This window comes from Vulpes lagopus, chromosome 19 (assembly GCF_018345385.1).
Source record: "Vulpes lagopus strain Blue_001 chromosome 19, ASM1834538v1, whole genome shotgun sequence".
NCBI lineage: Eukaryota > Metazoa > Chordata > Mammalia > Carnivora > Canidae > Vulpes > Vulpes lagopus.
In genome coordinates, this window is record NC_054842.1 from 15,637,666 (window position 1) to 15,662,525 (window position 24,860).

At 36.7% G+C, this 24,860-nt stretch overlaps 1 protein-coding gene across 20 annotated transcripts in view; it reads right to left on the reverse strand.

Annotated features, from left to right (window-relative positions):
* The window catches only part of RBMS3 (RNA binding motif single stranded interacting protein 3), a 1,727,904-nt gene that overhangs the window by 902,727 nt on the left and 800,317 nt on the right, over positions 1-24,860 (reverse strand). Inside the window, exon 1 of one of the 20 annotated variants that reach the window (XM_041733615.1) lies at positions 11,740-11,805. The exons of the other annotated variants lie outside the window; for them this stretch is intronic. Within the exon in view, the coding sequence (XP_041589549.1) occupies positions 11,740-11,742 (3 nt within the window). The 5' untranslated portion in view covers positions 11,743-11,805. Of the gene's footprint in view, positions 1-11,739; positions 11,806-24,860 lie in introns of those variants that run through there. 20 annotated transcript variants of the gene reach the window in all.

Consider the following 24,860-nt stretch of genomic DNA (forward strand, 5'->3'; position numbering starts at 1 on the left):
GTTAAAATCCTTTGAATTTTCCTTCATCTTAGAATGTATCCATCTCCTCTTCTTCCCAAAGGATAGTTTCACTGGCTATAGAATTTGCAGTTGACAGTTCATTACTTTCAGCACTTGAAAAATGCAGTCATGTCCTTCTGGTCTCCATGGTTTCAAATGAGAACCCTGCTGTCATCTGAACTGGTGTATTCTTACAGGTAATATGTTGTTTCTCTCCCACTGCTCTCAAGATTTTCTTTGTATTTAGAAGTTTCATAATTATGTGTCTTGGTATGAATTTCTTCAAGTTCATCTACCCTGCTGGGTTTATACAACTTCTTGAATCTATATGCTTCTGTGCAAATCTGGAAAGGTTTTAGCCCTCATTTCTTCAAATACTCTTTCAGCATCAGCCTCTTTCTCCTCTCCTACTAGAACATCACCATAAAGGTTAAATCTGTTGTTTTTTTTTTAATTTTTATTTATTTATGATAGTCAGAGAGAGAGAGAGAGAGAGAGAGAGAGGCGCAGAGACACAGGCAGAGGGAGAAGCAGGCTCCATGCACCGGGAGCCCGACGTGGGATTCGATCCCGGGTCTCCAGGATCGCGCCCTGGGCCAAAGGCAGGCGCTAAACCGCTGCGCCACCCAGGGATCCCTTAAATCTGTTTTTAATTACCCTACAGTTTCCTGAGATTCTGTTCATTTTTTCCCAGTCCATTTCTCTCTATTGTTCAGAGTGAGTAAATTTTATCATTTGTCCTCAAGGTCACTCACTCATTCATCATCTCCTCTCTGTTCATGAGCCCATGTTTTGAGTTTTTAATCTGTTATCCTATTTTTCAGCTCTCATTTTCCAGTCGGTTAATTATTTTTTTAACAACTTCCATTTCTAGATGGGATTTTTCTTTTTTTTTAAGATTTTATTTCTTTATTCATGAGAGACACAGAGAGAGAGAGGCAGAGACACAGGCAGAGGGAGAAGCAGGCTCCATGCAGGGAGCCTGACATGGGACTTGATCCCAGGTCTCCAGGATCACACCCCAGGCTGCAGGCATCACTAAACCACTGCACCACCAGGGCTGCCCTAGATGGGATTCTTCTATAGTTGGTTTTTTTTCCCCTGTTTTTCTATTATTTGTTTCCCGGATATTTTTTTTAATAATAAATTTATTTTTTATTGGTGTTCAATTTGCCAACATACAAAATAACACCCAGTGCTCATCCCGTCAAGTGCCCCCCCAGTGCCCGTCACCCATTCACCTCCCACCCCCCGCCCTCCTCCCCTTCCACCACCCTAGTTTGTTGCCCAGTGTTAGGAGTCTTCATGTTCTGTCTCCCTTTCTGATATTTCCTACCCATTTCTTCTCCCTTCCCTTCTATTCCCTTTCACTATTATTTATATTCCCCAAATGAATGAGACCATATAATGTTTGTCCTTCTCTGATTGACTTATTTCACTCAGCATAATACCCTCCAGTTCCATCCACGTTGAAGCAAATGGTGGGTATTTGTCATTTCTAATGGCTGAGTAATATTCCATTGTATACATAAGCCACATCTTCTTTATCCATTCATCTTTTGATGGACCCCGTGTTTCCCGGATATTTGTAATTCCTGGTTGAAGCATTTTTATCATGGCTGCTTTCAAATCCTTGCTAGATAAATCCAACATCTAATTCATATTGGTATTGCATGAATTGATTGTCTTTTCTCATTCATGTTGAAATTACTAGATGCCAGATTATTTTCTATTATACCTTGAATATTTTGGCATTAATGTAGACAGGCTCTTAAGTCCTATTTATTATTATTATTATTTTTTGGTACACTTCGCACAGGTCCAGGACTATTTTTGTGGACTGTGAATCCAATGACAATATCATTTTCTGAGGCTCTTTAATTCTCTTTTAGTCTGATTGGATACTGTTGGGGCTCTCAGTGATCCCTGATGATTCAGCCTGAGGTGCAAAAGGTGCCTCCTTAGGCCAGAAATCCTAGAGGTGGTGAAAGAGAGAAACAAAACCTATCCCAGGCTGCACATCCCTGATGTCAGCTGGCATCAGTGTCAACTGTCTGTCCAATGTCTCTAAGCACAAGGAGGAATTTTCTAGCTTTGACAGGACTAAGAATGATTCCCAAGGTACATACTTGTAACAGGTATCCCCCAGCAGTGAACCTGGCTACCCAGTTACTTTAGGTTGGGAAAGGCATTTTCCAGCTCATGGAGAAGAATAATCCTGGGCTGGGCATTTGTTGTCATGGCTAGCTTGGGGAAGAGAAAACATAAAACCTGGGTTGTCTTCTGTTATTGAGTGAATGGCCATAAGATGTCCTACTGCTATATTATTCTTCTAGCCCTATAGTTCCTAACCAGTTTGTTTTCTTTCTACTTTTCAGACTCTCCTTTGGCTGTCTCTTGTATTATTTCCAGAGTTCACAGTTATATTTCATGAGGAATAGGAGCCATATTATCGAAATGAGCCATATTATCAGGTTTGCTTTTTACACTGTAAAAGCTAATCTCCTAATCATATTCCATCAAGGGAAAAGTTTTAAGAATTTTACTTTTTAAATGGCAACTACTTCATAATGATATTATAAAGGCTGAAATTTATAAAATATTTCTTACTAAAACATTATTTCAAAATAGGTATTATCATAATTTCCTAGATGAAATCAATGAAAAACTTTTTAATATCTGGAGGCCATTGTGTTAACAATGCTTTCTTTTAAAGATTTTATTTATTTATTTATTTTTTTATTTATTTATGAATGAGAGACACACACACACACACAGAGAGAGAGAGAGAGAGAGAGGCAGAGACACACAGGCAGAGAGAGAAGCAGGCTCCATGCAAGGAGCCCAATGTGGGACTCAATTCTGGGACTCCAGGATCATGACCTAGGCCAAAGGCAGGCACTCAACGGCTGAGCCACTCAGGTGTCCCAACAATACCTTTTATGTAATAATTATATGAGCCAACTGGGTTCATTGCAGCCTAAGGTACTAGAGCTTTTCATTGTGCGTACAATCATTTTTCATAACAAATAATTAAAAGGAAAACCTCTACTAAATTTACTGGCATAATATATTGCCAGTATGATATCAACTTCATAAAAAGATTAGCTACTCAGTCTCAGGACTATAGAAAAGCATGGAAAAGCTTTACAACTTTCCTGTATATCTAAAACTATTTTCTTAAAAATATTTTATTTATTAGAGAGAGAGAGAGAGCGTACAGCAGGGCAAGCAACAGATAAAGAGGGAGAAACAGGCTCCCTGATGAGCAGGGAGACAGATTTGGGGCTTGATCACAGGACCCCAGGATTATGACCAAGTAGAAGGCAGACACTTAAATGATTGAGCTACACAGGCATCATTAAAACTATTTAAGTAAAAAAAAAAAAAACTATTTAAGTAAAAGATTTTTTTTTAATGTCCCTTTGGCTATAAGAATAAACCTGAATGATTTGGGAGTAACAGTTACCTATTTCTTTGGTTAGAGCCAACAGAAGGATTCAACCTAATGTAGAACTGTTTTTCAATTAGAATTGAGAACTCAGGTTTGATGCTTTTGTTATTGTTGTTAAGGAAACAAAGACCATTTACCTGCATTCATCTTTTGAAGATATGGGTAATGTTAAAAATTGACTTTCTTTATTTTTTTAGCACTAAGGCAGAAAAAAAATCATGTGAGGAATCCTGAATTTTAAAAAGTTAATTGTGATTTGAATAGTTTTGTAATAGAGATGACCCCAGCACATCCCCCAAAATGTCACCAGGAAGTAGAGGAAATTGAGGTTTCTACCTTAATGAAAAGAAGAGAGACCTCATAAGAAAGGTCTTTTCTTTATGTAAGCTTAATGATAAAGAAATCTCATCACCACTGCTTCACTCACAGGGAAGAAATAAAGTAAAATTACTATGAAAGCAAAGAAGAGCTTATCTTGGTAAGCTTGGTGACAGATGTTAGGTAGGTTAAGACAAACACAGGAAACTGACTACAAGGACCCAATATTTGCACTCATCCAAGGCACAAAATCAGGCTTCTCCATGGTGAATTGATAAACTGTGCCAGAACCAGCCATCTACACTGATGAACAAATTCTTCTTGCTAGATTATTTGGTAGCCTACGATGCAGGAAGAACCACTTAGCACTTAACACACAAACCACAACCTAGAGAGCTTCCCAGGAGTGGATGCTCAAACTATCCTTAGCCATAAATCCCTATTTAGTGTTGTGAATTATCTACCGATTAAGTTCCCTATGGAACAGTCTTGAATGCTGAGGCAAAGTTTTCCTATTTTCATCTGTGTTTATATTTCTTAATATAAACATCACTGTTCTTACAGTGATATTTTTCCCATTAATGTAGCAATGGTGATTCTTGAAACACAAAGTTATTACAGAAGAAGTTGCTGAGCTGGAATTTATCATGAGAACTTTTAGGGATATTCATGGGATAATGATGTCCTACTCTGTGAATGACAATCTGGTTCAGAGCTGGACAATCCTTAGAGATTTCTCTGCAATCAATTGATTTCCCCTGTGTTTCCAGAAACTTTATACACTATCTCTTTTTTTTTTCCAGTCTGAAGTGTAAACACGTGATAATTTGGGCATTCTTAATATACAATTTATAATGGTGCCTGACATATGAGACTGATAACTTACTAAATCATAGAGTTAATTTCTGTGAGGTTATCAAGGAAAAGACAATGTTGAATATAACAATAGGATTTAAGAATCCAGATTTCAATGAAAAGCTTTAAAAATTCATTTCATGCTATAGGTAGCCCAGTATACACATTCTTTCATTTTCTCTTACTTCCTTCTTTCTTTCTCCTCCATTATTTGTTTCTTCCCTCCCTCTTTCTATCTCCTGTCTTTCCTTCTTTCTATGTTGTCTTAAGGAATATTTTTATGGTTTCTTTACGTATGCTTTAGAAAGTACATTTTGCTCAGAATTTTCTGATTATACATGGAGGCTAAGACTTTATCCAACCAAGAATAATGTCAAAAAATTGTTTTAATATATTATGATGAAAAATAGTAAGATGGGAAGAAGGAAAATTTCAGCCATGAATGAATAAACAGATCACAGAGCTTGGAATGGAGACTTATTTTTCTATAACAGAAGGATACTTGAATTGAGAATCCACCAGAGCCAACCCATTTGCAATGTAAGGTCAAGTTACTTTACAAGAAAATTATTCTTGCACCCATAATCTAGGCTCACTTAACACATCCAGCAGAAAATTAGAATGTTCCTACACTTGGTTCTCTGTGATAGGATAGTGTTAATCTGTGTAGAACATTGTAATATGTGCTTGTATGAAGGAAAAAAGTCCATTCCCTGCCTTCCTAAAGATAGAAATAATAAATCTGGGGATTTTCCAATGCCTGAAGGTGGTAAGATAGTTTCTTTAAATCAGACTTCCAAACACCAGTTGGGTTGTTACAAAAACGATGCTGCATTTCAGTGCTGAAAAACCATCTGCTACTCCTCTGGGTAATATATTCTCTACCATCCAAGCTTGGAAATGATGCTTTTTTCTCATCTCAAGCCTTCTTCCAACCACACAGTTAATTCTGAGGCACTGGATGGAATAGACACAATATCCAGCATTGTTAGTACTGGATACAGTATTGTGCAGAACATGCTCACCATTTGCTTTTCAATATGCTTGAGCTTATGAGGCTCAGGGCAATGGAGAACACTCGGCTTTTGTGACTTTTGTGAAGTGCTGGATGTGCATTTATATGACTACAATGTGATTGTCTTCTTGAAGATTCAATGAGTTTCCTAACGTAGAGAGCAAAAAAGAAAAAAAAAAAACTGCTTGAAAGTCATTCATTAGAAATGACTTCCAAAACAAAATGTCTGGTGGAAAGATACAACCACAATTCATTTGTTCGATGTTGGTTTCCTGTGTCAAAGGAAGATGGAAAAAGTATATAAATCATCTATAAAGCCAGATCAACCCTAGAAAATGAGCTAAGAATTAGATGCCCGGAGCCTACTCCCATTCAATATGACAAACTCCAGAAATGTTCACAATTGCCACACTTTGTTAATTGCTACACAAGAGTTATCACATTAATGCAACTCAGATGCCAAGAAGGGTTTAAATGAAGTTAAATGAGTAAAGCACGCAGAATGCTTTCCATTGTTCAGGCTTATGGGTAGTCAGTGAGTTGTATAATTAGGATCTCTAATGTTTCCAGCTCATTTAGTCTTTTACTGTATTGTGTGAAGTCAACAAACATCTGCCAAAAAAAAAAAAAAAAAGTGCCAATAGCCCAAATTCAAAGACACTCAATTCAAAGATCAAATAATTTTTCCTCCAGTTTACCTTCTTAAAAATAAGACTTTTTAAAAAATATATTTGTTTCTGTCTATTACTTTTATTTGGTTTCCACAACAGCTAAATCTTTGCTAGTCAAAATATGTTCCATAGACCAGCATGATCACCTAAGAGCTTGTTAGAAATGCAAAATAACAGGCTCATCCCACAGTCACAGAATCAGAATCTGCATTTAACAAGATCTCTAGATGATGTGTATGCACAATGAAGTTTGAGAGCATTGAGCTAAACATGAAATCAGTAAAGGAAAAAATATGTAAATATCTTACTTTTGAGTAGGTACTATGAGTCTTTTTCTCTAACAAACATTCATCCTGAGTTTTATACGCTCCTTAAAGCTCTCTTGCTTTGTGTCTTAGAGTTGCTAATTAAATGTGAACAAACTGACTACAAACATATTTGACATTAACATACTTACAAAACTAATAATAAAGAAGAAAATAGATAATTTGTGTAGTAAGGCTCTTTCACCACCTTCTGTCATTATATGTAATCTTTTATTGATAGGATGGATGCCCAAAACTTTATCTATCAGTGTGCTGGTATATGATTAACAACTGACTGTCCAGTTGAGGAGATAGCTCTTATTTGAAGTATTTGGTGATTTCTGGTGTAAAACAGTCCAGCTACAGCCAATTTAAATGCGAGGTCATGGAACCCAGATTTGGGAAGAAATGTGCACGAGCAGCTCTTACTAACAAGTGTGAGGCAGTTCTGGCATTCTGTTACACCTACAGATAGAATTGGCCCCTTAGCACTCTCTAGAACCTCATGCCTTCAGAACCTGGTTGGAAAATCAATTCCAGAAGAGAACTAGAAGAAAATCAAGGCAACCAAGCATAAAACAGCTTTTGTTTCATTCTTGCAATTCCTTTCCTTGGTTCCAACACCTGGTTTGCTTGCCCCATCTGGCTTATCCTTAAGTCCTCTACTTTGATTCCCATCCTGTTACTGGCATCCTTCTGATATGCTCAGTTCTCTACAAGTGACTCTGAACTATGCCAGTGTGACCTACTGCTCATGATCAGAATCTAAAGTGTTATGGCTTGTAAATTTTTAACTAATGTAAAGTGTACAAGCTTGCCAATGATTTCTTTTTTCTGTATGTATTAAAGCAGTCTAAACTTCTATTTAAAATCCATTCCACAAATATTTAGTGAGCCTTTTCTATTGCTACCACACCACTATCATATGTCCTTGAAAAGGAGAAAGGAGATTGAGTAACAGCTGGGATGCTGAAGGCTCTGGTGTGCTTTACTCCTTAAGTGAGGCACAGGGAAGATGATGGGGCTTTCTCTTCCGCATCATGGGTGCCCTGCTCTCCATTCTCCTATCTGAAAGGAAAGAAGCTCCTCATCCCAACAACGTCTTCTCTCAGGCCCACTCTTCTGTTACTCTCTCTCCTGCAGGGCACAAAATACCTACAGCAGACTCAATCTTAGTTTCTTTAGGAATTCCTCCTTTACAGTGATGGAGCTCACTAAAGACAAATGAGCCTTGGGCTTTGTGATGAATTTCTAGGGTAGTCAGTGGAAGGCAGACGTGGCCTGCAGGGATATATCCTCACAAAGGTGCTCACATGAGCTGCCTGAACCGTATTATCACCCTTGCCTCCTGCAAATGCTTTCTAAAAGTGACACAGTCTCATATCAAACAACCTATGGAATTCATCTATGTGCTCTGAAGACATAAGCAGTGAACAGCTGTTGGCTACAAGAGAAAGATGAAATTAGATACAGTACAGGAGACCTAGGCACAGCTGATCATGCCACCCCCAATTTTGGAGTTCCACATATCTTAACATGTTAGTCTGTTAGTTCAGTTTTTACTTTGCTTTATCCTCCTCAATCTTTTTTCTGAGAATCAGTTTATTCAGCAATCACAATATATTTTCATGTTTTAATTACATATTGATACTGTCTTCTGCTTATAGTTTTTGTCAGTTTAAAAAAATAAGAAAATGTTAATGTCATTTTTTAAAGTTCAACGATTTTGTTTATTTTGTAAAAATAAGATCACATACCTAGCAGATTTGTAATTCATATGAATAAAATATACTTTTGACTCCCAAATGGCAGTCAAATAATCTCATATAGAAAAGTTACCTAAGTAATTTGTGTGAGAGTATAAATTTCAAGACATCCCCACAGATTCAAAGTTCCTGTAAAACTATAATAGTATAATTGTATTTGTGATCTAACATGAAAATATAATTATCTTAATAACATAATCATGTACATAGAGGTAGCTCAAAAATATCCGCTGAATAAACAGTGACCTTGTATTTAAAATAAGAATGCCATGGTTTTGCTGGTGATGACTAATGAACAGTCAGTACAGGTTATTGGCATGGCTCAGTATGCTATTCTATATTAGTAATTTTAATTTATCTTAATGGAAATAGGGATGGAAAGTACCTACCAACAGTTATACCTTGAATCTTACCTCTCAGAATCTTATATATTCTCTTATGTTGCTAGTGTCTCTTCTTAAGTCTTATTTACAATTGAGTCTTTAATTATGCTATGATACAACTGAAATAACCTGTAGATTTGTAAGTATTTAGCTAATTTATTTTGAAGAACACTTGGGCAAGGTCCAGAGAGGCGCTTATATTTCAATGCTTAAAAATACCCTTAGAGCTAAGGGATATATTTTTCATTCTAAAATACTGATATTTAATAACATAATTATTTGACAAAAAACAAAACAAACAACTAGAAAAAATATACAACAGCAAATTATATTTTTATGTATGGCTAATTTATTTTGAAAGAACTTTTTAAAAACCTCATTAAGTTGTTTTAATTTGAATGTCTAAAATTAACCTTAGGAGAAAAGAATATATTTTATTTATAAATATGAAGAAGAATGAATATTGTAGCTGCTGGAGTAAAAGCAAGTTAGAGGTCTGCAGGAAGTATAAGAAGCCATTAATTATGGTCTTAAAAGAATGTGACTTAATTTAATTTACCTAAACATTATATACTTTACACTTGTGCTCCAGGGAGACTTTTAACATTAAAAGAGTAATTTTATAAATAGCAGAAGAAACCGGGGTGGTACTTACAAAAAGCATTAAGGTAGCATTATTTATTTAGTTAGTTAGAATTTATTTATTTATTTATTTATGATAGGCACACAGTGAGAGAGAGAGAGAGGCAGAGACACAGGCAGAGGGAGAAGCAGGCTCCATGCACCGGGAGCCCGACGCGGGACTCGATCCCGGATCTCCAGGATCCCACCCTGAGCCAAAGGCAGGCGCCAAACCGCTGCGCCACTCAGGGATCCCTAAGGTAGCATTATTTAAAGAATTCATTACCATGATTTGTGTTAGTAGAATTTTGAAATCATTTACTCCTCCCATAGCTTTGTTGTTTTTTTTTTTTAAGATTTATTTATTTATTCATTCATTCATTCATTCATTCATGAGAGAGAGAGAGAGAGAGAGAGGCAGAGACACAGGAGGAGGGAGAAGCAGGCTCCATGCTGGGAGACCGACGCGAGACTCGATCCCAGGACCCCAGGATCGCACCCCAGGCCAAAGGCAGGCACCAAACCGCTGAGCCACCCAGGGATCCCCTGTTTTTTCGGTTTTTTAAAAGATTTTATTTATTTACTCATGAGAGACACAGAGAGAGAGGCAGAGACATAGGCAGAGGGAGAAGCAGACTCCCCGCTGAGCAGGATATGGGACTTAATCCCAGGACCCAGGAATCAAGACCTGAGCCAGCAGATGTTTAATCACTGAGCCACCCAGGCACTGCCCCACACATCCCCCACCCTCACTGCTTTGTAAATCTAAGTCATCTCAGTCTTGTATGAGAAACTTAGGAAAGGAATGTGTCAGAGTCAAAGACTACCTACCAATGTAGGAATTCCAGGGATCATCCACTAACCATATAACTATATGATACTAAACAAGAGGTGAATTGTTTGAATTATTTATTCTAGAACCCTCTCTTCATGTTAAACCAACTAAGAAGTGACAACTAATGGTATCATCAATAGACACAGAGAATGGGAAACCACTGCATCCTCTCCAACAATTGTGACTGCTTTTTTATCAACATCTACATTTTCCCAGGGCACTAAGAGCCCAGTAGCCACTGAAGCTCTCAGACACAAAGGAGGCATTAGCACCAAGCCTTAGCTGTTCTCTGTCCCTGCAGTGACATTTTCACACTGGAAGCAAGTTAACCAGTGGCAGCTTCTCATAAACTCTGAAAAATGCTCCATTTGACCAGGCACAGTGGAAAGAGGCTGTGGGTTAAATATGACCCCAGGATAAAGCAATGAGACAGCAAATCTAGCACTACAGAAATAAAAATTTGCCAACATCAGAATAAAGGCCAGATCTCTAGGTCCAACAACAGCATGTGAAGATGTGTTTATATTCTCTCCCTTCCCAGTTGAAGAATAAATAATAAACCTTGAACTTTGAAAGTATTCCATTTCAGGGATCCCTGGGTGGCTCAGCAGTTTAGCGCCACCTTCAGCCCAGGGCGTGATCCTGGAGACCTGGGTTGGAGTCCTATGTCAGGCTCCCTGCATGGAGCCTGCTTCTCCCTCTGTCTGTGTCTCTGCTTCTCAATCTCTCTGTGTCTCTCATGAATAAATAAATAAAATCTTTAAAAAAAAAAAGAAAAGGAAAGTATTCCATTTCTTACACGTTAAAGTATTTGCTTCCTTTGTCTTAATGCCTCTACTTCCCCCACACACACACACATTTCATTATACCATTTTTCTTCCTTTAATTTTTGTCTAGATTTTAGGTCTCAGAAGCACTTTACATTTTTAAGAATCACTGAGGATCCCAAAGAGCAATTGCGTATGTGGGTCACATGTATCCATATTTACCGTATTCAAAATTAAAACTGAGAATTTTTTTTAAAGCACAAGTATGTACAAGCATACATTCTACTAGCCTGCTAGAGCAATGCCACTAACCATTATGTTGCTTCAGCAAGTTCCACTGCACAAAATTCATCTGGTGTTGCCACAAAAAGAGTGTTGACCTGTGGATCCCTGAGAGGGGACTTCCAGGAGTCTTTGGATAGCCAATTAGAAACTACTGCTCAAAATAAACATAAGGCAATAAAATTGGAATTATTTTTATCTTTTTCATGTCAATTTCTACTCTTACTCTAAATACTGCAAAAAAACAATGAAGTGGAACTTCACCATTTGATTTCATAATGATCATGTCATAGTACTTAAGACCATGTAGTACTGTATACTTATTAGAAGAGGACTAACCATAGCAGCCATTGGTGAAGATGTGGGGAAACTGGAACATCTCACATTGTTGGTAAGAATGTAAAATGATACAATCACCACAGGAAAACCGTTGGCAGTTTCTTAAGAAAAATTAAACATATACCTACCATATGACATAGCTATTCTGCTCATTGGTCTTCATGTAAGAAAGATGAAAGCATATGTCCATACAGAATTTGTACATGAGAATTATAGCACCTTTATCTGTAACAGTAAAAAAAATTGGAAACAACCAAAATATCCATTAACAAATGATTGATAAGTAATTGATAAGTAAATTATGATAAGTAAATTATGCCATATTCATACAATGGATATACTACTCTATAAGTAGTATAATAAGTAAATTATTATACTTATTGATAAGTAAATTATGCCATATTCATACAATGGATATACTACTCTATAATAAAAAATGACCTACTGATATGTACAACTACAAGATGAGTTTCAGAATAACTTTGCTAAGTGAAAGAAGCCAGTCAAAAATAGTACATTAAAAGAATGAAAAGCCAAATCAGAGACTAGAATGAAATCTTTGCAAAATGCATGTCAGATAATTTAAAACCAAAATCTTAAAATTCAACAATAAGGAAAAAAATACAACTTAATTTTAAAAATGGGCAAAAGATATGAACAAACAACTCACCAAAGAAGATATAGATGGAAAATAAGCATATGAAAATATGCTTGATGTCATATGTCATTAGTGAATCATAAATTAAAATGACAATGAGATATTACTATACGCTTATAAAATGCCCTAAATCCAAAACAATAACACCACCAAACACTGGAGAGGATGTGGAACAACAGGAAGTATTATTCATTGCTGGTGTAAAAGCAAAATGGTACAGCTATTTTGGAAGACAGGTCAGCTGTTACTTACAGAACTAAACATACTCTTACCATATGATCTAGCAATCATGCTCCGTGGTATTTATTCAAAGGAGTTGAAAACTTATGTCCACACAAACACCTGCACATGAATGTTTACAGCAGCTTTATTCATAATCAATAAAACACGGAAGCAATCAAGATGATTTTCAGTAGGTAAATGAATAATAAAACTGTGATACACTCATACACAGTGATAAAAAGAAATGTGCTATCAAGCCATGAAAAACCATGGAGGACCTTAAGTGCATATTGCTAAGTGAAAGAAGCCAATCTGAAAAGGTTACAGATTGCATAATTCCATATATGACATTCTGGGGAAGGTAGAACCCTGGAAACAGGAAAAGTATCAGTGGTTGTCATGGGAAGGGAAGGAGGGTGAGAGGTGGAGCACTAAGGATTTTTAGGGAAGTAAAACTATTATTCTGTATGAGACTGCAATGGTGGATACATGTCATTAGACATCTGTCAAAACCCATATAATGTACAACACAAAGAGTAAACCCTAATGTAAACTATGGGCTCCCATTAATAATAATATCTCAATATGGGCTCATTAATTAAAACAAATGTGCCACACCAATGCAAGATGACAAAAATAGGGGAAATTGGGTGGGTCTAGGTGGAGTATATGGAGACTCCTGTACGTTTTTGCTCATTATTTTCTTAAAGCTAAAACTTCTCAAAAAGTATTCATTTTTAAAAAGTAAACATTACATGATTCCATCTGCATAAAGTACTAGAATATGAAAAATAATGTATGTGGCAGAAAGTGGAGCAATGTCTACCTGGAGATGAAGGGGAAGAGAGGTAGAGTTTACCAAATGGTGCAAGAAAATCTTTTTTTTTTTTTTAATTTTTAAAATTTATTTATGATAGAGAGAGAGAGAGGCAGAGACACAGGCAGAGGGAGAAACAGGCTCCATGCACCGGGAGCCCGACGTGGGACTCGATCCCGGGTCTCCAGGATCGCGCCCTGGGCCAAAGGCAGGCGCCAAACCGCTGCGCCACCCAGGGATCCCTTAGAGTAATAGATATGTCCATTATTTTGAGTGTGATGATATTTCTGGGTGACACAGATATGCCAAATGTCTCAGATTTTATACTTTGAATATGTATAGCCTATTTATGTAAATTTGCAGTTCTAACCATTTCCAAGATGCCACTAAAGTTGCTGGTCAGGACCACACTTTGAGCACCACTCAGAAACAATGACACAGAGATTAAAGAGAGGGCATTTGTTTCCACCTTGCAGTACTTTGGAATCACCTGGAGCAAGGTTAAAAAACAGAGATTCTGATGTGAGGTGAAGCCTGCCTAAGAGACTTTTAAAAAGCTTCGTGAGTGATTCTGTTAAGATGGAAAACAATTAGGATAGAGAGACCTCAAAAAAAATGAGCTCTACATCTCGCCTACTTGTAACAGCAACCTCCCAAGAATAACTAAAAACTAAAGGCTAATATGATTCAACTACTAAAGCTTGCTTTCCTCATTCCCAAGCTCAGTTTTGTGCCTATGGATGGGAGATAGAAACATAAATGAGTTCTTCTAGGGTTTGAGGTACAGTCCCTTTTCTTAAGCCCTGTGTGTCTCTCTGTAAGCTCAGATATTTACTATTCAAGTCAGCTTCAAAACCTATCACCTGGGCAGCCCCGGTGGCACAGCGGTTTGGCGCCGCCTGCATCCTGGGGTGTGATCCTGGGGACCCGGGATTGAGTCCCACATCAGGCTCCCTGCATGGAGCCTGCTTCTCCCTCTGTCTGTGTCTCTGCCTCTCTGTGTGTGTGTCTATGAATAAATAAATAAAATCTTAAAAAAAAAAAAAAAAACTATCACCTGAGTGGCTCAGTGGTTGGGCAGCTGCCTTCCACTCAGGTTGTGATCCCGGGTCTGGGATCTGGGATCAAGTCCCTCATCGGGCTCCTGCAAGGACCCTGCGTGTGTCTCTGCCTCTCTCTCTCTCTGTGTCACTCATGAATAAATAAATAAATCTTAAAAAATAAAAAACCTATCACATAACCCATTTTTGGTTGTATAAGGATTATTCCTCACTTGCTGTTCTAAAAGGTAGTTCAGGCCACGTCTTATAGAAAGGACCATCAGATCTTCAACCAGTGGCCTTAATTAACATGGCTAGATAAACTTTTGGTTGGCTAATAATATCACTTTTGATATACTACACAAAATTTTATCAGTTATCTGAATCCTAATCATTTGTGGTTTACAGTAACCAAGAGCTATTATTGCACCTAACTAAATCCCTCAATTAATGCAGCCCAGGCCTTTTTAAGTCAAGCCTAAAGGCAAAGGTAATTTTATAAAATAGTGTGTGTAATTGATTAAACAAATATGTCACTAGTCCAACAAACAACCAGAAGCTCTGTATTTCAAGGCATTTGCTATTTTAATGTGATTCTAAAATTAGATACAGAAAAATTGAAATTATATGGAATTCATATCAGCATTTATATTCTGGTATCAAGGAGCTGTATTATTTTGCATAAGCAAATTACTGGCGTCAATTTTCAATGAAAACAAAGTTCCTTTCATGACCACTGAATTGTTATCTTTATAAAAAAAATAATAAAATTTAATGATCTCAACAGCCAACTTCGGCAATCCTAGAGCTACATGCTTAAGTTCCCATGAGGCTCTAACTAATCCATTCTACTTTTTAAAGTTGTTCCAACTAAATGCCACAGTGGTGAGGCAGACAGTATATGGAAGAGGCCTCGATGAACACAAGCCTAAATTATACCCAGAGCTGGTACTATGAGCGTATTCTTGATCTCATCTTCTCAAGAGTACGGCAGTTTTTTCTATCAGGGAGCTTTGTTCCTACTCTCCTCCAAGAGAAACATTTCACACTTTTAATCTGTATGGCAGTCTCCCACCAGGGTTGCAAAGTGATAGGTTTCAGATGAGCTATGTCCTACAATTAGCCTTAGAGATCAGAAGTGATAAAGATAAAAAAAAGGGACATAGTTAAAGAAATCCAGATTCTGGTCTATTCCTACCCTTTGGAACTGATTCTACCTCACCTTAAATAAAGATGACAATACCAGCTTCAATTCACTTCCTATGTTCATTACTCTGACCTTCTAAGGTACAGACATTAAAAAGCAGTTATGAACTTCCGTGTCTGATAAGAAGAGAAAGTCACAAGATAAATTTGCTCCCATTCCCATGAAATGAGGAGTCAGATAATATACAAAAACAATGTTTTTTTCTCCAAAAAAACAACTGAAGTCACAAACAATGATTAAGACAACAAAAACAAAAACAAATCTATTGAACTAAGTTCAAAATGTGACAAGCCTTTCCTGGAAGAGAAGGAAATCATGTGTATTTTCTTCCATAGTTGAGTAGTACAAGAAAGAAGAAGCTATCTTAAGTGTAGGTAAGAAGAAAACTGCTAAAGTTTCTGCAAATTTAAAGGCTGTCTGTCGACTGGCATGACTCCTTGGCCTGAGAGCCTCAGATGAAAGAAGAGACTTGATAGCCCTGCCAATTCTTTTCCATAGGCCTTTCTGAGTATTCATGACAAAGGCTGAGGGCAGGGCAAGAGAACTGAGAGAATGATAGTGAAGTCTTCGGGTGGCCCAGGAGATAGGAGGGAAATATTCCAGGAAATGTTCCTCACAACTGAGTGCCACAACTGTCTACCACTAGAACAGAAATTGGAGAGCTGAGAGATTCCCTTTCCAGGCTCTCTCAACCCACTATGACTGCCTAAATATGAGAGCATATGCAGGAGTACTCAAAGGCACTCCATATTGACACTGGATCTTCCATAAATAACAGGCAGTGGCTGTCTGCTGCTGAAAGAGGCAAAAAGAGATTCCCTTGAAGTAAAGATGCACTGGAACCTGTGAAGTATGAAAGTAGTGAAGAACCCCCCCCCGTTTTAGTCATATATTACTAAGGGTTTTTTTTTTGGGGGGGGGGCGGACACAACTGGTGAGAGAGACACACTCTCTCTTTCTCTCTCTCTCTCTCTCTCTCTCTCACACACACACACACACACACACACAAAGTGTACATACACATGACCTGCTAAATTCTGACAGAACAGAACTAAGACAAACCTGTGGTGAATAACGAAGTCAAGACACAGCTTAACTGATGACAAAATTGATTCACCCCATCAGTTCACCCCCACATGTACATATATATACCACAGCTTAACAGAAGAGGAGGTATGGGCTGTTTCTGGGCATAATTATTTGCCTAGTTTCTACTTTCCTACTTTTATATACAATGTTCAGAATGCAGTACCATTTATGAGAGTCATGAATAGGTAAGAAAATGTCAACCATCAACAGGAGAAAAAACAGTTAATAGAACCAGACTGCAAAGAGCTCACATGTTGGAATTGTCAAATAGGAACTGCAAAAGAACTATGGTACAAATGTTAAAGTATGTGTCAAAAAAAAAATAGGATAACATGCATGCACAGATGGGAAAATTAAAAGATGAAAACTATAAAAATGACCCTAATACAAATGTTAGAAATGAAAAATACAAATAAAGCCTGAAAAACTATTTAGATGGAATTAGCAGCAGACTTGACACAGTGGAAAAAAATCTGTGAATCTGAAAACTGTTAAAGAGAAATTGCCCTATACAAAGAGAAAAAAAGTAAAAACTAAAAACAGAGTACTTGAGACCTGTGAAACAATATCAAACAATTTAACATATGCATAAGTGGAGTTTCAGAAGGAAAAAAGATAAAGAATGAAACAAAACAAATATCTTAAAATATAATAACGAAGAATTTTCCAAAAGTAATGAAAGATATCAAAAGCCACAGATACAAGAAGCTCAGTAATCCCAGGCAGAATAAATATGGAGTAAATTACACAGAGGGAAATCATACTCAGATGAAAGTCAAGATTAAGGAAAATGTAGATCAGAGAAGCAAAGATGTAATACATATAGACAACAAAGATAAAAGTAATAGCTGATTTCTCATCAGAAACCACTGAGGCAAGAAGATAATCGGAGACATCCTTTAAATACTGAAAGAAAAAAATGTCAACCTAGAATTTTTAATCCAATGAAAATATCTCTCAGGGGTGACTGGATGGCTCAGTCAGTTAAGCTTCCAGATCTTGATTTCAGCTTAGGTCATGCTATTAGAGCTGTGAAATCAAGCCCATTTTGGGCTTTCCACTAAGCATGGAGCCTGCTTCAGATTCTCTCTCTCCCTCTCCTTCTATCCTCAACCCCCCCATTTACATGCTTTCTCTCAAAAAAAAAATCACAAAAATGAAGGAGACAGGAATGGAAACTGGGACAGCCCTATGGAAAATGGTATGAAGGCTCCTCAAAAAATTAAAAATAGGGACACCTGGGTGGCTCAGTGGTTGAGCATCTGCCTTTGGCTCAGGGCATGATCCTAGGGTCCTGGGATGGAGTCCCACATCGGGCTCCCTGCAGGGGAGCCTCTGACTATGTCTCTGCCTCTCTCTTTGTGTCTCTTATGAACAAATAAATAAAATCTTTTAAAAAATAAAAAAATAGAAATACCATATAATTTAGTATTCCATTTCTGAGTATTATCTGATGGAAACAAAAATGGTAACTTAAAAAGATATATGTACTCCCACGCTCATTACAGCATTATTTACAAGTAGCCAAGTAGGGAGCCTGATTGTCATCAATGGGTGAATGGATAAAGAAAATAGAATATTATTCAGCTATAAAAGAAGGAAATCCTGTTGTGTGCAACAACATAGGTGGACCTGGAGGGTATATACTAACTGAAATATGTTATATAGAAAAAGATAAATCACACTTATGTGTAGAATTTTTTAAAAGTCAACTTATATAGAAAACTGATACTTGCTAGAGGCAGGGAGATGGAGGTGAGGGGCAAAGTGGGTGAAGGTGGTCAAAAAGTACAAACTTTCAGTTATAAAATAAGTCCCAGGGATGCAATGCACAGTATGATGACCATAGTTAATAACGTTGTGTTGTATATTTGAAAGTTGTTAAGAGAGTAGATCTTAAGAGGTCTTATTACAAGAAAAAATATTGTAACTATGTGTGGTGATGGATATTAACTAAACTTATGATAGCTATTGTTTCATAATATATTCATCTATCAAGTCATTATATTGTACACCTGAAACTAATATGTCAATGATATCTCAATTTAAAAAAAGAAATAGTGTTTACCAACAAAAGCAAACCATTACATCAAGCATCATCTTTCCTAACAAGTTCTAACTTAAATATTCTATTATACTTTTTCCCATGACATCAATCATACCTTTAAAAAAATGAAGGAGAAATAAATATATATCTGACAGACAAAACATAAAGGAATTCATCTCCAGCAGACCTGCACTATAAGATTAAATCTTCAATACAATTATGTACTATATAAGGTAAACTTATTAAAATCATTATAGGGTACATAGCATGTATGACAACAAGAACACAAATTATAGGAGTATGGTAATTGGAAAGATACTATTGTAAGTTATTGTATTGTTTGTTGAGTAGTAGAATGCTTACTGAGTTAGACTGATAGGTTTAAGATGCATACTTTTTCATCTCTAAAGCAGGGAATGACAAAATTTTCCTGTCAAGGGCCAAAGAGTAAATATTTCAGTTTTTGCAGGTCATATGATCTCTACTAAATTGTACTACTGCAAAAGCAGCCATATATAATAAGTAAATAAATGAACATGACTGTATTCGAATAAAACTTTATTTACAAAAACATATTCTGGATTTGGCCTATCAGATGTGGTTTGCTGATCCCTGCTCCAGGGCATCCACCCCCAAAAAAGAGAAACATAGTTAAAAATTCAATACAGGGATAAAACAGAGTACAAAAATTACTTGATTCATTCCAGAAAAGCAGAGAAGTAATAAGAAGTAGATGGGACAGGTATAATTCAGACACCAAGACTGTAGACTTAATCTAAAACATATTAATGATTACATTGAATTAAAGCAGAATAAACAAACCAATTAAAGCAGAGACTGACATATTGGATTATAAAGAAAAACCCATATATATCTTGTTTATAAGGAATACCCTATAAATATAAAGATACAGACAGGTTTCAAAAGATATGAAATATAATACATGAGGACTATATGAATAATGGTTTATATGAAGACTAGCTAGACATTAAGAAGCAAAGATTTATTAGTATAGGCATTTCTTAAAATGTGAAATCTACATATTTTCTATAGATGTATATAATATATATAGTTTTTCAAAATATTCTAATTGAATTGCTCTGATGTTGGTTGTGATTTCTCCTCAATCTTTTGCAAATGTATTTATTTGGGTCCTTTCTCTTTTCTTTTAATGTCTGGCTAGAGTTTTATCAATTTTATTAACCTTTTCAAAGCACCAGCTCCTGCTTTCATTGATCTGTTCTATTGGGGCTTTTTAGCTTCTGTATCATCTATTTCTGTTCTATTCTTTATTATTTCCTTCCTTCTGCTGGATTTAAACTTCATTTGTTGTTCTTTTTCTAGCTCCTTTAGGAGTAAGGTTAGGTTGTTTATTTGAAACTTTTCTTTCTTCTCGAAGTAGGCTTGTATTGCTCTATACTTCCCTCTTAGGACCACTTTTGCTGTATCCCAAAGGTTTTGGACCATTATGTTTGCATTTTCATGTTTTTTTTTTCTTTATCCTTTGATTTTCTGCTATACCCATTCACTGGTTAGTAGTATGTTATTTACTCTCCATGTATTTGTGGTCTTCCCAGATTTTTTTTTTTTTTGTGGTTGACTTCTAGTTTCAGTGTCGTGGTCAGAAAAGGTGCATGGTATGATTTCAATCTTTTATGTATTTGTAAAGGCCTGTTTTGTGACTTGGCATGTGATTTATTCTGGAGAATGTTCCATCTCCCCTTGAAAAGAATAGGCATTCTGCTGTTTTAGGATGGAATGTTCTAAATATATCTATTAAGTCGATTTCTGGGGATCCCTGGGTGGCTCAGCGGTTGAGCATCTGCCTTCAGCCCAGGGCGTGATCCTGGAGTCCAGGGATCAAGTCCCACGTCGGGCTCCCTGCATAGAGCCTGCCTCTCCCTCTGCCTGTGTCTCTTCCTCTCTCTCTCCCTCTGTGTGTCTCTCATGAATAAATAAAAATCTTAAAAAAAAAAAAAGTCCATCTCCCTCAGGGTGTCATTCAAAGCCATTGTTTCCTTGTTTATTTTCTATTTAGATCATCTGTTCATTGATGTAAGTGGGGTGTTAAAGTCCTCTACTATTATTTTGTTATTATCAATTAGTTTCTTTATGTTTGTTACTAATTACTTTATACATTTGAGTGTTCCCATGTTGGGTGCATAAATATTCACAATGGTAATATCTTCTTTTACATCTTCTTGTTGGATTGTCCCCTTTAGGATTATATAATGCCTTTCTTTGTCTATTTTTGTTTTAAAGTCTAGTTTATCCCATATAAGTATTGCTACTCTGGCTTTCTTTTGACATCCATTGATGTGATAAATGCTTCTCCACCCCCTCACTTTCAATCTTCAGGTATCTTTAGGTCTAAAAGAAGTCTCTTATAGGTAGCATATAGAAGGTCTTGCTTTTTTAATCCATCTGACACCTTATGTATTCTGATTGGAACATTTAGTCCATTCACATTCAAAGTAATTACTGATAGATACGTACTTATTGTCATATTATTATTTATATTGTAATTGTTTCCGAAGATTTCCTCTGGTCCTTTTTTGTCTTTGTCTCTTTGCACTCAGAGTCCCCTTGAGTACCCTTGAAGGGCTGGTTTAGTAGTCATGAACTCCTTTAGTTTTTGTCTATGTCACTCTATCTCTCCTATTCTGAATGATAGCCTTGCCAGATAGAGTATTCTTGGCTCCAGATTTTTCCCAATCAGCACTTTGAATATATCATGCTACTACCTCCTGACTTGCCAAATTTCCGTTGCAAAATCTCCAGCTAGCGTTATGGGTTTTCCCTTGTAAGTTAAGGACTTTTGTCTTGCTGCTTTTAAGATCCATTTTCTTTATCACTATATTTTGACAATTTAATCATAATACATCTTCGTGTTGGCCTGCTTTTGTTGATTTTGATGGGAGTCCTCTGTGCTTCCTGAATCTAGATGTCTGTTATCTTTCCCAGATTAGGGAACTTTTTTGCTATTATTTCTTGAAATAGTTTTTCTGTCCCCTTTTCTCTCTCCTCTTCTTCTTCTGAGACTCCTATAATACAATTGCAACCCAGGGATCTTAGTTTTAGGCAGAAAAATGAGGACTCATATACAAATCTTTATTGAAGATTTATTCATAAAAATCCAAATATGGAAAAGCTCAAGTACCCATTAACAGATAACAGGCAATTAACCATATATTCACATTGAGGAATACTTGCTAATAATAAAGAGTTAAAACTACTGGTATCTATGACAATAGGATCTCAACAACATTATTCTGAGAGAAGAACTCTAGAAACAAAATAGTATATACTGTACAATTATATTTTTATAAATTTCTAGAATAGACAAACCTAACTTATTATGATAGAAATAAGATCAGCGTTTGTTTTGGTAGGGTACTTGACTCAAGGGGCACAAAGAAACATTCCGTGGTGATGTAAATGTTTTCCATCTTAACAGAGAATGGGTCACATGGGTGTATTCATTTGTCAAAATTAGCCAGCCTGCATACTTAATATCTGTGCATATCCTAAATGTAAATTATACCTCAATAAATTTGACATTTGGTCATAAAAAGCATTTATACATGACTATGAAAATCAGTAGGCATTTATGTAAATCAACTATAGTAATATAAATATTCATTTGCTATTAAATTGTTTTCAGATCCAAGCCAAGAAAAATTATTTGTTAATTAGGGTTTCTGCTGATACAATATCAACTATCCCCAGATATTCCATTACGTAAAAGCAGTTAGATAAAATATATAGAAACATGCAGTATATAATAGGCAACACAACATTTTCCTTCCCCCTTTCCTTAGATGGGATCTAAAGGGAATATCTCTTATCCAAAATTTCACATGACTATAATGAATATAGTTCCTCTCATATTTGAGTCACATATGACCATTAGCTCTTCTAACCCTTTCTCAGGAGCTAAAGCAGCCATCTCCAACAGATCTGACTTAACACACATGTTGAAACTTGTATTTCACCTCCATCAAACTCCAAAATGCAGTTCTCAAAAGCTTAAACTGGGCTATCGCAGAATAAGATAGTTCTAGTCTGACTTTGACTAGACTAGATTAGACAACTTACTGGAGCAATATGGGAGAATCCTATGATAAGTTAAAGAAGATATCCTAACCTGGCCAGGCAGTGTGGCAAAAGTAGAGATGACGAGGGGTGAAGAGAATAGAACAGTATCAGATGATAAAGTTGAGTTACAGTGACAAGGAAGCAAGCCAATTCAGAGAGTAGAGGTAATAATAGTTAGAGTCAATCAGGCTCAGGACTTTAAAACCTGATCCACGTTAGTGGCCCAGGTAGAAAGGGAAGCCTATGTATAAGAGAAGGCATCAGAGGGTCAACTCAAATGACATGACTTATGACACCCTAGAATATAGCTTTAGATTCTAGTAGTGCTTGCAATGGAAATTGGTTTTCATTATACATTAGAGTGTACTCTTCTTTTTTTTTTTAATTAATTTTTATTGGTGTTCAATTTACCAACATACAGAAAAACACCCAGTGCTCATCCCGTCAAGTGTCCACCTCAGTGCCCGTCACCCATTCCCCTCCAACACCCGCCCTCCTCCCCTTCCACCACCCCTAGTTATTTTCCCCGAGTTAGGAGTCTTTATGTTCTGTCTCCCTTCCTGATATTTCCCAACATTTCTTTTCCCTTCCTTTATATTCCCTTTTACTATTATTCATATTCCCCAAATGAATGAGAACATACACTGTTTGTCCTTCTCGATTGACTTATTTCACTCAGCATAATACCCTCCAGTTCCATCCACGTTGAAGCAAATGGTGGGTATTTGTCGTTTCTAATTGCTGAATAATATTCCATTGTATACATAAACCACATCTTCTTTATCCATTTATCTTTCGATGGACACCGAGGCTCCTTCCACAGTTTGGCTATTGTGGCCATTGCTGATAGAAACATCGGGGTGCAGGTCTTTTAATAGTTATTATTACGCTGATTGCTCGAGGAGAGAGAGGAGTTTCCTATTTATATTTCAAAGTATATAATTTAGGGGTTTTAGTGAAGGAAAGAATAAAATATATTATTTGTGATTGAAATTAAATTTTAATAGAACTGTCTCTCTGAGTTCCGCTTAAAATGCTAACTTTCACCTTCTGCTTTTGATGAAGTAGACTGAAGAACAAAGTTCCCAATGAGAACTAGGAAAGGCAGATAACAAACCAAAACATCTGTTTGAAGGTAATAGGACCTGCCAAGGAAAGCCAGGACTGCAGAAGTCAAGATAATGGAAAGAAAGATCATTGAGCTGAGCCCAACTTTCTTTACACTGTTTTTCCCCCTGGGTCATTTGCCAATTCCTGGTACAGAATGAGAAGCTAATAAGGCTGGCAAATGTCAGCCACTAAATGGCGGAGAAGCTAGCAGAGCTTTTTTTGACAATCTCATGGTGATGCTGAGACAAAAGTGACATTTGGAGCTGCCAAATTAGAAGAGGTTGAGAGGCCAGCCATCTAAGGCAAAGTGATCCCAACTTTTCAGCACAAGGTTTGCCCTGGAGCTGTTCACTGATTCTTAAGTTGTGCTAGACAAAATACCAAGAAACCAAATAGGAAGAAAAGAACTGAAAACCACAGAGGACTGATGAATAATCATGTACTAGAAAGATAAAAATTGACTGTACAAATTACCAAAGGGAAATGATCCTAACTAAATATCTCAGGTTCTCAGACAGTACTTGAAGTGCTAAAAGACCAGAGAGTTTGAAGCGAAGGTAGACTGAGTCATATAAAAACTACAATCCAATCTTGAGACTGCTCAGCCCCTAGCTGAGGTGAGAGCCCTGCATCATATCAAAGTATCATCTGAGGAAAAAGATAATAGCATCCTGAGCCTCTACAGTGTTTCAAACAAGTGCTAAATAGTCAACAACTGTTAAAATAAGACCAGGAGAAAAGCAAAAAAGACAACAAAGAAACAGATATGAACACCAGAAGACACCACTATGATGCCAGAATAGCTAACTCAATATCAAGATAATCAGTGTTACAGTCAAAGATTTCCTAGGGAACTGGAATCTGTGGAAAAGAAATAAGTTCTAAACATGGAAAATAAAATAGTGATGCACCTACAAGTCAACAAACACCGAGGATTGCCAACAACCGCCAGAAGCTAGGA